The sequence below is a fragment of the Mastigoproctus giganteus genome, chromosome 3 (genome assembly GCF_048544385.1).
Source record: "Mastigoproctus giganteus isolate SK-2022 chromosome 3, ASM4854438v1, whole genome shotgun sequence".
NCBI lineage: Eukaryota > Metazoa > Arthropoda > Arachnida > Uropygi > Thelyphonidae > Mastigoproctus > Mastigoproctus giganteus.
This window is the reverse complement of record NC_143577.1, coordinates 203,429,404-203,444,616: the sequence shown is the minus strand read 5'-3', so window position 1 is coordinate 203,444,616 and position 15,213 is coordinate 203,429,404. Positions and strand designations below refer to the sequence as shown.

General features: G+C 40.1%; 1 protein-coding gene across 1 annotated transcript; it reads right to left on the bottom strand.

Annotated features, from left to right (window-relative positions):
• Nucleotides 1-13,864: 13,864 nt before the first annotated feature.
• LOC150088598 (lactosylceramide 4-alpha-galactosyltransferase-like) lies at nucleotides 13,865-14,554 on the bottom strand. Its single transcript, XM_090370253.1, has one exon. The coding sequence runs from the start codon at nucleotides 14,552-14,554 to the stop codon at nucleotides 13,865-13,867; it is 690 nt and encodes a 229-aa protein (XP_090226379.1).
• Between the last annotated feature and the right edge of the window lie 659 nt (nucleotides 14,555-15,213).

Here is a 15,213-nt window from a genome sequence, read left to right as displayed (position 1 = left end):
TTGCGACCAACAAAGAGATAAACTTACAATGAATACACGCAATTTACAATCAAAATACACTGATTCTTCATGGCCTTAGTTACCTTTTGTGGAAACCCAAAACGAAATCAACAAGTGGCTCAAAACCTTCAACGAAGATCGTGAAAATGTGGCAAAAGCACGCCGGGCTTGGTGAACGAGGTTTTTTCAATATTTCTAATAGATACATATACACAGTACTAACTGTATAAAATTTCAATTATGTGGGGTACAAATGATCACGAAAAAAACGAACATTCGGCAATAATAAACACCCCCCTCATAAAGAGAGTTTGAGAGTTTAAAAAAATTTATTTAAGCCAAGCCTTAAAAGCGTGTTGAACTTAACGCACTGTTGATTATACTTAACAAAGCGTATTGTGATTTGTCTGACCTCATAACCTTCTTCCGTTGTTCCACTGTCCAATCACGACGTTCTAGGCACCTGCAACCAGATTTTTCTGTTTTTCCTCGAAACAAGTGGCTTCCGAATAAGCTGCCATTACTCAATTTATTCAATTCCCTGCGGGTTGAAATAGGGCACTTCTGGGCTTGGTTGAATTCAGATGTTATTGGTTACACACCGGATATTCGATTTTACATTCTCCTTAGAGTAGGACAGCTTCACCCTTGAAGTATCGTTTTTATTCCAAATTTGCTCCTTTGAGATGTGCAAGAACCGCTTGCTTTCCAGTCATTAAAAACCTTTAAGATGGATACTCTTGAGAAAACAGTTAAATCAGTTAATTCTTGAATCGTGGCTCTTGTTAAAAGTGCAACCGCTATAAGACCTTTTTTAAAGTATGAGAGATCACGCGTTTTCCAAATTCTAGGGTCAAATTACTACAGTCAAACAGCCAATGTGGTCTTTGTACTGAACGAGGCAACACATCATCATCCCACGTCACGGTTTTCTTTGCATCTATTTTCATTTCTTCCGTCTGCGTCTGTCTTAATACAAAGGTTCGTGTTTTTTTTTGGCCAGCATTTATACTGCCCATTTCTTCTGTTATACTTGGTAAACCATTCTCTATGTGGAGTGTCTTCCAAAAGTATCTTCACATCGAGTGTTTGGAAGTCCACATTACTGTAAACCTTGTCTATATTTCGCATAAGAGAGGTCATGTGAATGTTATTAACGATCATGAACAAGTTTACTTTTTTTGCTGGGATAATATTTAGCTGCAGACTCAACAGCACATGATTGACGAACAATCAGGAGAGATCTTCCAGAAGTCTCCAGAAAAACATACACCGATGAGCCAAAAGATTATGACCAGCGAATCGTTATGCAAATCCAAGCAACTGCAGGTGAACTACCACGCGTACGCGGGTTGCGACATGATATAAAAAACACCCGATACTGAGCTTCGTTAATCAGTGTTACTCTTCTTCTTCTTCAGATGGGAAAGGCAGCGGACTTAAACGAGTTTGACAAAGGCCAAATCGTAATGGCCAGATGACTGGGTCAGAGCATATCCGAAACGACAAAGCTGGTGGGATGCTCACTGTCAGCCGTGGTTAGTACGAAGTGGTTCGAGGAGGCAAACCCACGAACCGCCGACGAGACGGACTACCACGGTTCATCGATGCTCGAGGTGGGCCAAGACTCCCGTATGGTACATGGCAACAGAAGGGCTACTGTGGCGCACCTGGCCGGCAATTGGAATGCTGGTGATGAGAGTAATGTGCTACAACACACAGTACATCGAACTCTGCTGAAAATGGGGCTACATAGCCGCAGGCCGCTCCGAGTGCCCATGCTAATCACAGTTCACCGGCGACAGCGCCTACAATGGGCACGCGAGCACCGAAACTGGACCTTGAGTGATTGGAAGAAGGTCGTCTGGTCCGATGAATCACGTTTCGTGTTGCACCATGTGGACGACCGGGTATGCGTGCATTGTTTGTCTGGGGTAGTGATGGCGCCTGTATGCACCATGGGACGAAAACAAGCCGGTGGCGGCGGCGGTGTCATGCTTTGGGCGATGTTCTGCTGGGATACCCAAGGTATCCCAGCAGAACAGTGCCGTTTTACCCTAAATACATCCACGTGCCTGGCCCTCTGACGTCTATCACCTACCTAAATAAGAAAGCAACTACCGCAAGTAATAAAAGAAAACTGGAAACCATACAAAGCCTGGATTGCCCGTCAACATCTTCTTCATAACAGAGACGCAAAAACTACAATCAGATATCTGGAAACTGTTCTGTATCCTACCTTTCTGTATGCCTCTGAAATATGGGCTTCCGCGGTACCTTCTCTCATGAAGCCCATCGTCGCCAGCCAATACTGGATACTGAAGTGGGCAACCCGCAAACATCGATTCCCCCCCCCCAACAGAGAACCACCACCATGGTCGACCAACTTCAAATATCGCGGCTGCCTCAAATAATCCGCATGAGGAGAACTGCGACCGCAGTCAAAATGCTGGTTGGCAAAATCAACTCCCCTGACTTCTGGGATATATGTGAGTGGCATGTTCCACTTCCTTACCTAAGAGCCACCCCTCTTCTTCAGCTACAACGGAACAGGCTGAAGATCAGTGACAGATTCCTACCTGGCCAAGTACTTCCTACAATACAAGCCCTGCTAACGATCGGAGTTGATCTCCTGAAATTCGTTTCGGATCGTAATTACAGGCGTCGTTGGCCGAACTTGTTCCCCTTTTTGTTTGGCTCCTGATGTCGACTCAATCCGATATCTCCACCTGCTATCTGCTATGAGGCGCAGAACGGCACGTCGCAGGCACATCGACGAACTGATTCACAAGAAAATGCGAAACCGTATACCGAACAACTTAATGCACGCCTGTGAAATATTCTGAAATATGTGCTTTGTACATATGAACGTGTACATACCTTGGTGTACTGTCTGCCTCACAACTATGTGTATACTCATATCTATTGAATGGTTAATGCTACGTTTTTAAGTTAATTTCATGTTACGTTATCTTTTTGTTATACCGTACATATTTTTATATTACCCTATATCATTGTCAAGCCCCTGGACTCCTGGCTGTGGCGGGCACATTATTGGATCTTTAGTGTACAATAAAGATTTTCTCTCTCTCTCTCAGCTTGCAACACAGTGAGTACACACGCGCTCCAGGTGCTCACCGGTGCCCTCCTCTTCGACCTGGAAGTGATAAGCAGTGGACTCTTCTACAGCCTTTCCAGAGGCATACCCGATACCTTCCTAAATTTCACACTAAATGTAGCCAGCGACCTGAAAATAGAGAAAAGAAGATTAACTGCACATCTCCAGCAAACCTGGCAAACACGGTGGCAAAATTCAACAAAAGGGTACAGAACGAGAAAATTCCTCCCAACTATCTCGGCCGTATATTCTAAATACCCAAGCTGGCTCTCCCAGGACTGCTGGCCACGTACCTCCTAACTGGCCATGGCGCCATCAGATTCAAACTGATGATCTTTGGACTGAGCAACACTCCCTTCTGTCATTGTGGCTTAGTGGAAATGTGGGAACATTTAATGCAACGCTGCAAGCTTTATGAAAACCTCCGATGCCGACTAATTATGAAATCACATTATGTGCCAGAGAATCAAGAGGAATGCATACTGGAGGAGGAGCACAGCTACAAAGCACTGGCAAACTTTGCACCAGAAATTTTTGACAGAAGACATACTCTTCCGGCCCCACAACCACAATATATGATTTTGCAAACAACCATATAAGGTGCACGGACAGTCACCATTAAAACAATCCACAAAGGGACTGCGTCCCAGGAAGAAACAACGAACGGAACCTGTTAACTGAACCATAGGAATGGACAATTTCAGTAGTAACACTGCTATAAACAGAAACCATGTCCGGGAAAAACACCAGGATCCAGCAACTAAAGACTTTTACCCAAACATAAACTTAAGTAACCACGGACTGGGCCAGACACCCGCAACCATAGACCTGACTAATGGATCTGTCTTGATGCTAAGTGACAACTACGGACAGGATCCTACACCCGGACTCGACAAACTCGGATCCAACAAATGGAACCAGAATCCAACAACTAATGACCATGACTCCAAACAGAGACATAAGTAACCACGGACTGGACTAAATACCCACAACTACTGACCTGACTAAGGGACCTGTCCTGCTGCAAGTGACAACCACAGACAGGAACCTACACCCGGATTGGACAAACTCGGACCAAACCAAGGATCTGACTCAAGCAGACATGCAGCTGACAGGCCATGCGGCGACCTGTGCCAATTCCCTTGCCTGGCACACTTTTCTCTCCCTAATGGCAGAGGGGGCTGGTGACAACCCTCTTGTTGCCTCTCACCTGCCACTCCACATCTTTCTCTGTGGTCGAGTATGGGCTCGCCCCACTGACACATGCTGGATTCGTCTACTCTATTGACCCCAGTCCTTCCTAGCTATTCCCCACCCCCAGCCTTCAGTCTCCTCTCCTCTCTATCTGTACGCCAGCGCAAGCCCCACACCAAAACTCTAGTTTTTCTAAATTATTTCGCCCTCTTCTCGGCCATTAAATTTTCAAACGCAACCCCTTCAAACCGGGAAACATGTATGTGATCAACATAAAAGCACAAAAAAAAAATTTTTTTGCTTTTTTTTATAAGTTCTTGCCACTGAAATCTCAGGAAAATATGCGGCAGGACCTGCCAGAGTAAAAGAAAACTACTGGGTACCTGGTCTGCCTCCACGGGGTGAAAGTGAGGCAACGTCGGGCCTCAGCAGGACCTGGCGACTAAATGTCCAGAAGAACAACGGTACACGACACCACAAGATCCATATACTTTTAAATCTCTGGTCTCTACAGTGAACTGTATCACCACACAAAGTGAACTACGCGGAGGTGGGGGAAACCCCTGGTGCCGTTTGACCCTAAATATACTGTACACTTTACTCTTTACCTAAACATCATGAGAGCCAATATGGCCGCCGTTACTAGTGGGGGTGTAGTTTAACGCTCTGCAGAATTTTGCTCTAAATATGTGTTTTCACAAAAGTTCTTGTCTAAAAATGTGTCCTCACTTAAAGAGAAAGATCAGTGGACTCCATCGGTAAGAAGCTTTGAATTTTTAGTAGGGAATTTAGCAGGTTATTTGTATGGTGTGTTGTTATGTTTTCAGCCTGTACCTGGCTCTTAGAAGATGAGAACTAACAACACCTGGTAACCACGTTCCCCCCATCCCCTCCATGTGGAGGAGGCCAGGATCTACTATCACTTGCTGGACTAACTCAGGGCAAAAGACTCGAAAGACCAGGAACTACATCTCCGAGGACTTCGGAGCATCAGATGACACATGTCGACGATTCCACCTGCCTCAGAAACAATCCACCACATCACCGCGGGATGCAAGGTGATAATCCAGGCTGAGTACACTCAGACACGACAACGCAGCCAGGATAATATATCAGAAGCTAGCGAAGAAATACCAGTTGATCAAAGAGAGAGAGTATTACAAGTACGAATCCCAAGCCGTACTAGAAACCCCAACCCACAAGTTGTACTGGGACAACGCCATAATGATGGACAAGACAGTCACGCACAATAGACTGGAAATAACTTTTGTCGACAAGAAGGACAAGGCTACCTATCTGATGGACATATCGGTATCCAACGCAGGAAATCTCGAGAAAACTCACGAGATTAAGATCAAGAAGTACACAGACCTGAGACAGGAGATCAATGATGTGTGGCGCATTGAGTTCCTCCCACTCCATTCACCTTACCACGTTGACACAATTCAAAAATTCATGAGACGAATCTGCATTCGTTTAAAAAGAAACGTGAATATCATAGTCATCTTTCGTGTTAAATAAAGGCATTTCTTTTGATATCTAATCAGATCTTGAGAGGATGTACTCACGTCTTGTCTGCACCACACTGGTACTGATTCCTCAGTTACAATCTTCACATACACCTCTCCGCTGCCAAAATGTGACAGGTGAACTACTATTCCAAAGAATTAACCTAGATGTTGTTGAGTCTCATCAGGGATTTGAAATATGATCGATGCCTCTGTCATTTTGCCAGTCAGTTATGTCTACATAGTCTGAAGCAACAAAGTTAATTTCTTTGAATTGTCGCATTTCAAACAATTTTACTCTTCTTGCTTTCAAGACACGAAGTAATTAGAGTTTTCCCATGTGTGGACAAACATTTGTAACCATTCCTAACGAGCAGTAGTAACGCTCCATTTTTAACCACTGGATAGAGGAGGAAAATCGAAAAACCCTTTCCTGGTCTGACAGTTCCCGGTTCTGGCTGTTTCACGCTGACGCTTTCGCCCCAATATGACAAAACCCATGAGCCCGTCTACTCATAAATAATACAGGCTTCTGGTGGCGGTGTAATGGTGGGGTTGTGTTTTTGTAGGGAAACTTTGCCCCTGTGTAACAGAGGAACGTTTAATAATACTGTACGGAGAATGAGATGCATCCATTCAAAAGTAGGCAACAATGCTCAAAGTCCATCCATACAAGAACCCTCCGAGAAGAAATGCGTAATCCAAGTCGCGCTCAGTACAAGGAACTACATGATCTTACTGCAGTCGGAGTCGTCCATTGTACTTTTAGTCCTAGATACACTGAGTCTACCACAGAACAAGGAACTGCACATTACTACTGAGCCATCCGAAATGTCTATGTTCTGAGATAAGCAATGGATAATCCAGGTGAAGTCATGCAGCAAAAGTAACCGAATTTACTAAAATAAACACAGGAGAATCTAGTTTAACGACAATTTTATTAATTTACATAAAACGCACGGTAGATCCTTAATTACCCGTGCTGATTGCGAAGTAAATTTGCCTCGATAATTGCAAAAACTTCCGATGATCTGCAAAATGAAAGGAAAATTCGTAAATTTGACGAAAACCAAATTTAATTACATAAATACTGTATTTATATTTACAAATATAAATTTATATTTATAAAAGCATTGAGAAGATCTTACATAAAATTGAATACGAATATATATTTCTTTTGGGAAAAGGAAAACAATAAAGAAAACCACAAAATTTCTTCAAGCCATCGACCGGATTCGAACTCAGGTCTTTTCCACTGGCTGTTGCCGGGGGAGGGGTTATTGCACCAATTGTGCTGCCCACAGGGGCTTGATTTGCCTTCGGGCGAATGGTACTACGTAAATTTCCAAGTTTTGTCTTGGCAGGGAGAGCAGTCTATGCAATCGAGCAGTGGTTCATTAAAACTGGCACTTTAGCCCCTGTTTCATGTTATAGATGAGCTGGATGAAGTTTCTGGTTAATAGAAAGAACAACCATTTTTGGTTTTAATATGACAAGCGCAAATTCAAAAAAAAAAAAAAGAAACTGGAATGAATGTTAAAATTAACCCATAACGGTAAAGGAACATTACAAACAACACCCGTAATTATTCCACGCATTTCTTTTTGTTATCCATCTTAATGTAGACTGTCTAAGACTTTTGTAGACCGTAGAAGTCCCCAGTTAACCTGCAACCCGGATAATCAAGAGTCTACTTACATATCGATTTATTCCAAGGAGGGTGAATCAACCTCAAGCTACATACTAGGAACTTAAAATAAGAAGTTAAGGGGTGCGGATTCCTGGAGGCGTCATCCTTCTACGTGCAAAAGGAATCTAGAACTGACTGAATTCGAGCTTTATTTCTCTATTTCAGGACTTCTTTGTAGCAACGAAGTTTGTAGGAATCGGTTTTCGATAGTAGATCCCCGGTTCGGGATCTACTAATCCGGGATGGTAACCAGCTGGTCTAAGTGGCCAGTCACACAACACATCGAAGTAAATCACTCAGCTTGCAACATAAATTCTAGAAGTAGCAGGATTAAGCTTAAGAAACCTTGGATGACAAGAGAAATAGAAGAATTAATGATACAAAAGGATAAATACTTCAGGCAGTATAGAAATTGTCCATCAAAGAAAGAACATTATCGCAATTATAAAACACTCAGAAATAAATTGACAGGTATGATTAGAAAACAAAAAAAAAAAACACTTATTACAATCAACTTTTTATGGATAAACAGATCACTCAAAAGGATAAATGGAACATTATAAATAACCTTTTAAGTACAAGGAAGAAATTATCAAGGGGAAATCAAATTAAAACACTATTAGAACAGATTTCTGGTACAAATAAACAATATGAGGCTGCAAATAGATTTGCCAAAGCTGTATTAGATCTCAAAAGATATTATATTCATTGCCAACGTTCCTTTAATCAACAAGATAGTCTTCCTCAGATATTGAACTCTTGTGTAGTCTTAACTCCACAATATACTGAGATTCTTAAGATCATAGAACAGTTAAAGAACAAGAAATCTTACCGACTGGACTGTATTACAGTAACCAAAATAAAGAGAAATAAAGAACAGTTCTCTGTTCTCTTGGTGATGACTTTTGCAATTATATACCAATAACAATACAGTCAGTTATAAATAAGATAATAATAAATTATATTTTTTCCCATATAAGCAAATATTTACATCAATATGGACTGTTAAACAACTCTCTATTCTCATATCAGAAGGGCAAGAGTATTTAGTGTATTCTCAGATATTTCATTGGTATTCTTGATAGCACATATTTTGCAAAAGAACCTGTATATTATTGTAAGGTTCCTTCATCTGAACTCTATGGGCCAATGGTATAGACGCAAGGACACGTATGGGCATTCCCATCTCACCCACCTCCACTTGTTGACAGGTGATGAACCTCCTCACTGCAGTCATTGTCCCGCCCTACTAACAGTGAAACATATCCTCTTCGAATGTCCCCAAAATCAGGCTGCTCGTTTGACAAATTTTAAATTAGCTTTAACCCAAAACAATCCATTAGAGATGATCCATATTCTGTTATCAGCGATGACGCAAATCTGTCCGACTTATTTAATTTTTAAAAAGAAACTTTTTCATATGAAATTATATGACATATGAAAAAAACAATTTCAATTGCAGAATTACAGAGACAGGCACAATTTGGCCTTAGTTGCCTTTGTGCCGTATTAAACTTCCATTAAAACCAACCAATGGTATAGATGGATATTTATTTCCATTATGGAGTAAAACTGACCTTGGACGAATCAATGAAAAGCCTCCACTGTTCGTGGACTTAAACTTGAGACTCTAATTCAGGATTGAAAAAAGGGTCTCCAGAAGATGCAGGCAAGAAGATTCCATTGCTGAAGCGTGATCCTAGATCCTAGTAATTGAGCCTTGGTTTAGAAGAGATCTAAATCTCTGACCAAATCGTTCAACAACTCTGCCTGAATGATTAGATGCTGCGTTGCAGTATCAAGAATTGAAAAGTTTGGATCTGTACTCGTTCTGAGAATTTTTGCCTGCATCTTCTGGAGACTCTTTTTTCAATCCTGAATTAGAGTCAAGTCCATCAGTTTCTGGTACTGGCATCATAACATTGTGAGAAACCAGACTTAGAGCAAGACTGTACGCAGTGTATACGCATATGTGTAATGTATAAAAATAAATGTTTACCGTATGCATAATCGTATATGTTAAAATCATTAACTAAACACGCATTGTCTATGCGTATTTAATTAATGATTTAAACTTTTGTTATAAAATAGAGAATTAAAGAAAAGAAAATAAATAATATTCATCCAATTTTGCTGTGGAAACTGTGCTAAAACTACTGCGCAGTTGCATAAGCTAAAAGGAAGCACGCACTCTTACTTCGACATTAAACTGAGTACACTCGTGGCAACGCAGTTACACAATCACGTGATAGTGTTCGACGCGTACAACGCGCGCTGCAATATCGAAAAGTGAAGTTTACATTGAATAAAATAGAGTAGAAGGGTTGTAGCAGTAGTAGAGAGAGAGAGAGAGATCTGGGTTAGATACGAGAGAGAGAGAGATAACTGGGTTAGATGTAGAGAGAGAGAGAAAGAAAGAGATCTTGGTTAGCTTCAGTACTAAACTCTTTCCCATGGATCTTTGCGACAATGAGTGATAGGCAGGTCAAGCTCCGCCCACTGCTTCGCAGTGATTGGCTGCTTAACACCACGATTTTGATTTAGAGTGAATGCCATTTTGCAAGTGAGTACAACCGGTAGGAATACAATGCACACGCCTGGAAATCCAAAGTTTCTAATATACACTTTTCTCTCTCTTGGCGCTGGATTATTCAAATGAAAGAAATATGGTTTATTTTAAAGAGATTTTCATTTTGAACTAAATTAAAAAGGTTATGTTAGTTACGCCACCAATTCGAGCCGGATTTATGCGTAAAATAATCTATCGTACACAAGATTATGGGCACACCAATTTCGCTTGAATTCGTCCCTAATTGGTGGTCTAAACTAACCGAAGCTTTCTTAAATAGTTCAAAATGAAAGTGTACTAAACACGATAAATTATACACAGAACTACATCTTCCAATCAGTGCGAACAGTGGGCGTAGTTAAACCTGTCCATCACTCATTGTCGCAAAGATCCATGGGTAAGAACTTTACACTGAAGCCTAATCCTTATAAACATTAATGTTTGTAAGCCGATCGCTGTATATAAATGCTGTCTTTAACCCGAACTATGGATTCCACAGAGACAAAATATGGATTCAACGCTGTCAACGATCAAGTAAGTGATTAAGAGGAAGGAATTCTTTGGTCACTAGTAAAAATATTCTCATAAGAATGATTTCCAATATACATCAACGCACTTGTAGGAGTGTGTTATAGGCCTAATGACTCGAATGAGTACAATGAACAATTTTACAGAGAAATAGAGTGGGCTAGTAAATCAGAATGTCTTATAATGGGGGATTTTAACTTCCCAGATATTGACTGGAACTTGTGGTTGTTCACTCGCACACTAGTAAGACTTTTCTGGCTTTATTAGATGATTGTTTTCTGCAGCAGCATGTTCGAGAGGCAACCAGAGAGGGTAATACTCTTGATCTGATTATCAGCAGTGATTATTCACGCATTAAGAATTTGTAGATAAGGGAACCACTAGGTGGCAGTGATCACAGTGTACTGATGTGGGATTTACCCAAAGAGGTAACTACCATCAGGAGTAAAGGGAAGGGATTTTGCTTCCGTAAAGGTGAGTACAGTGGTCTCAGACAGTTTTTAAATTCTGTACAGTGGGATCAACTGACGATGTTACCAACAGTAAATTCTAAGTGGGAAGCATTCAAGGAATTAATCGTGGAAGCTACTAGACTTTTCATACCTATTAAAAAATATTGTTCAAGTTTTAGGCCTAAATGGCTATCAAATGAACTAATGAGACTGGTGACAGAGAAGAAAATGCATGAGATGCATATAAATTATCAGGCAACACAGAAGCCTATGGCAGATATAAACTAGTCTGCAATTATAATTATACATGTAATAAATATAAGACTAGTCTGTAATCAAGTCACAAAGGAAGTTAGGCAGGCGAAGGCAGATTACGAGAAATCTCTGGCAAATGATGCTAAGAAAAACAGCAAGGATTTCTTTACTTATATAAACTCTAAAAGGAAGGGGATGAATCTGATTGGTCCACTTGATATCTATGGTCCGACCGTTGATGATCCTATTCAAATAGCAAACAAAGTGAATGAGTATTTTGCATCTACATTCACACATGAGGAGTTATTAAGGTTTGAAAATGGCAGAATGTTATCAAATTGTAATAACTGAGAGCAAAGTGGAGGAGAAATTGTTCAAGTTAAACATAAGAAAGGTACCTGGGGTGGATGGGATCTATCCAGTTATATTAAAGGAGGCGGCAAAGGAAATAAGCAAACCATTAGCCATAATTATGAGAGCATCCTTCGACTCAGGGAAGGTCCCAACCGACTGGAGATGGGCAAATGTATCCCCAATTCACAAGGGGGCGATCGAAGGGTGACACGAGTAATTACAGACCTGTTAGTTTAACTTCTGTTCCGGGTAAAATAATGGAGTCACTGGTTAAATATGCATTGCAGGATCACCTAGACAACACTGCGGCAATAATTCAGACACAGCATGGATTTGTTAAGGGAAAGTCTTGTCTGACAAATTTGATTGGTTATTATGATGTGGTTACAAAGGAACTGGATGCAAAATATAATTTTTATATCATATACTTGGATTTCAGGAAAGCTTTTGACACTGTTGCGCATGGAAAACTATTGTACAAATTGGAGCAGAATGGTATTAAGGGTAAGTTGCTACAATGGATAAAAGGATGGTTAAATGGGAGAAGGCAGAGGGTGGTAATCAATGGGTGCTGCTCTTCGTGGACTAATGTTATTAGTGGAGTCCCACAGGGTTCGGTGTTAGGTCCACTGTTGTTTTGTATATTTATCAATGATATTGATGAAGGTATATCAGGCTTAGTGTCGAAGTTTGCAGATGATACAAATGTTGGCAGGGTTGTTAATGACAGTAATGGCAGTCTGCTACTGCAACAGGATCTAGATAATTTGGGCAGATGGGCTGAGAAGTTGCAACTGAAGCTTAACCTTGACAAATGCAAAGTACTGCATATGGGTAGAAGTAACCCCAGAGAAACGTACCAACTGTGTGGTACTACACTTAAGGTGGTAGAAAATGAAAAAGACCTGGGAGTAATTGTGCAGTCAGATATGAAGTTTTCTGAGCAATGCAGACAGGCTGCCAGGGCAGTCATGGGGTTTTATCAACGATATATAGGAATTTTTCTAGCAGGGAAAAGGAGGTGATTGTCCCTCTGTATAAAGAAATGGTCAGGCCACACCTTGAGTACTGCGTACAGGTTTGGATGCCTCATTTTAGGAAAGATGTAGATTTGCTTGAGCGTGTACAGAGAAGGGCAACAAGATTGGTGAGAGGAATGAAGAGATCCTCTTACCAAAGAGGCTTAAGTTCTGCAAATTGCAGTGGCTGGAGACTAGGCACCTGCAAGGTGATCTTATTGAGGTGTAAAAGGCCTTGAATGAGTTGAGCACGCTGAATTCTGATGGTATTCTTCCACTTGTTCAGATTACGAACCTTAGGGGGCATAAATTCAAATTGAGGAAAGACAGATGTAGAATAGATGTTCGGAAATTTGCTTTAGCCAGCGGGTTGTTAATTGCTGGAACAAAATTCCATCTGTCGTTGTGGAAGTTGATAAGTTAAATAAATTTAAGGAGGAACGGAGAAACATTTAGAGGGATTTGTTTTGTACATTTTTTTTTTTTTTTTTTTGGCTGATGCTGCATAAGCTCATACACTTGCTTTCTTGCATCATATGATACTTCTACTAGTACTTGAGATAAATGTCTGGTAACTACATATTATGAAGGCAATGAGAGAGAAATTGCCTGAAATATGGCAATACAAGTATCAGAAATTGATTCCTCCGTCTATATAGATCTTATTAATTAACTGATATGTGAACTGATATTTCAGCCAAGCACGAATGTCATGTTCACGTTTAGTGTTAAAGGGATACAGACTCATCTCACGGGTTTTTGAATCGTGCCCATTTTGCAAGGGTGGTTTAGACAACCATGGGGTTAGCCATCTCCACCCTATGACTTCCAGGTACTTTAACAGTCTGAGGAGGAAATAAGAGACAAATTCCATAGGACACGAACTTTTTGGGAAGAAAACAAAAGCAATTTAAATAAAAATTCAAAATGGCAATCATTTCAATCTCATTCAAATTGATATCGAAGCACAAAACTGAAAAGAAATTCAGTATGGTCTAAACAACAGCGAATGAATATTTGAAATAAATCAACATTTCTCATTTATTATTAAGATTAAAATTCAGTACCGTTTATATTATTATTATAAATAAACCGTAGCATAATAAACTTTAATTATACAGTTTTTATTTTACTCGGTGTATACATTTGGTAGTACAAACCTGGTTTACAACGATATCTAGAATACTCCATTGCTACGTTCGATCTCATATGTCACAGGGCAGTTCTCTTTGGACAAAATTTCATAAGCAGTGTTTTCTCCAATTCGAACGATGGTATTCTTGCTGAAATTGTTGTTGAGGTGGACAGCGTAGCTTCGACTGTACCTTTCTGCAAGTTTTGCTGCTTCCGACGGAATAAAATACTCTCTCCAATGATCCCACGACCAAGGATACGTCGCATCCGAATTAAGCAGAGTAACGTTGCAGATATCAAAATGGTCATCGCCTGTCCCTTTGATCGATTTCAGTTCACATTTTGATTGAAGCATTCTAACTAGAAGGTCTTGGCCATTATGTGCCCAAAGTTGACTTCTGTACGTTTGGGAAAATTCATCGATACAGTTGTACAAGAATGGATGGTTCTTGTCAAAAATAAGGAACGCATTTGACAAGCCGCCCTGAGGTTCTTTGAAGAGTGAATTTCGAAGTCTGCCTAAAGATTTCAGCACCACGACATCTAAATCAAAATAAATCCCACCGTATTTCCATAATAAAGTAATTCTCAATGCATCGCTGAGATGGGCAACTTTGAACAATCCCTTTCTCCAATCAGATTCTGAATACCATTTCAGCATCACTGGAATATCCTGAAAGAAATTTTCTAGGTTAAGCGTAAGGAAGTGCATATTTTTATAAACATTCTTCATGTCTTGCATTAGGGAAGTCATTTCAATGGAATCGCTTGTCAGGAGCACCTTTACCTCCATATCGGGATGGTGTTTAGCTGCAGATTCAGCGGCACATGCTTGACGGCCGTTCAAGAAATGTCTCCCAGAAGTCTCCAAGAGAAATATTTTACGAGATCTTCCAGTAATGAGATATTTCGATATTATTCCCATCAACTTATCGGAAATGTTCTCTTTGGTATCTGAAAAGGATAAAAAAAAGGCTTTTAATTTTGTCAGATTAATTTATGAAGCTAAGAAGGTTGACTTAGTTTAGAAATAGATTGTTAAGAATGCAACTTATCTGTAATCGAAGTTGTAATGGTTATATTTACATGATGTACTTTTGAAAGTATCTTTAAATACGCTAATTTCGAATTTTTATGTAAATATTGGCTATTTATGGCGTTGTAGCATTGCAATGAATGCGACCACGAACTTAAATTGGCAGAGACTGTTGCTTCACGTTTCTACCATTGACAGCGTTTTACTGAAATTTTAGACTAATTTTATTAAATTTTTCTTTATAACTGCTAAGTATTTATTGGCTAAAAATAACATTTATTAAAAGTTTAATTATTATTAAAAAAAAAAAAATAAAACTTAATATGTATTGCTCTAAGTGTCTAACAAAAGTTCGA

Excerpts from the sequence above, each read along its gene's own strand:
- LOC150088598 (XM_090370253.1), bottom strand. The coding sequence starts at position 14,554 with ATGAAGAATGTTTATAAAAATATGCACTTCCTTACGCTTAACCTAGAA.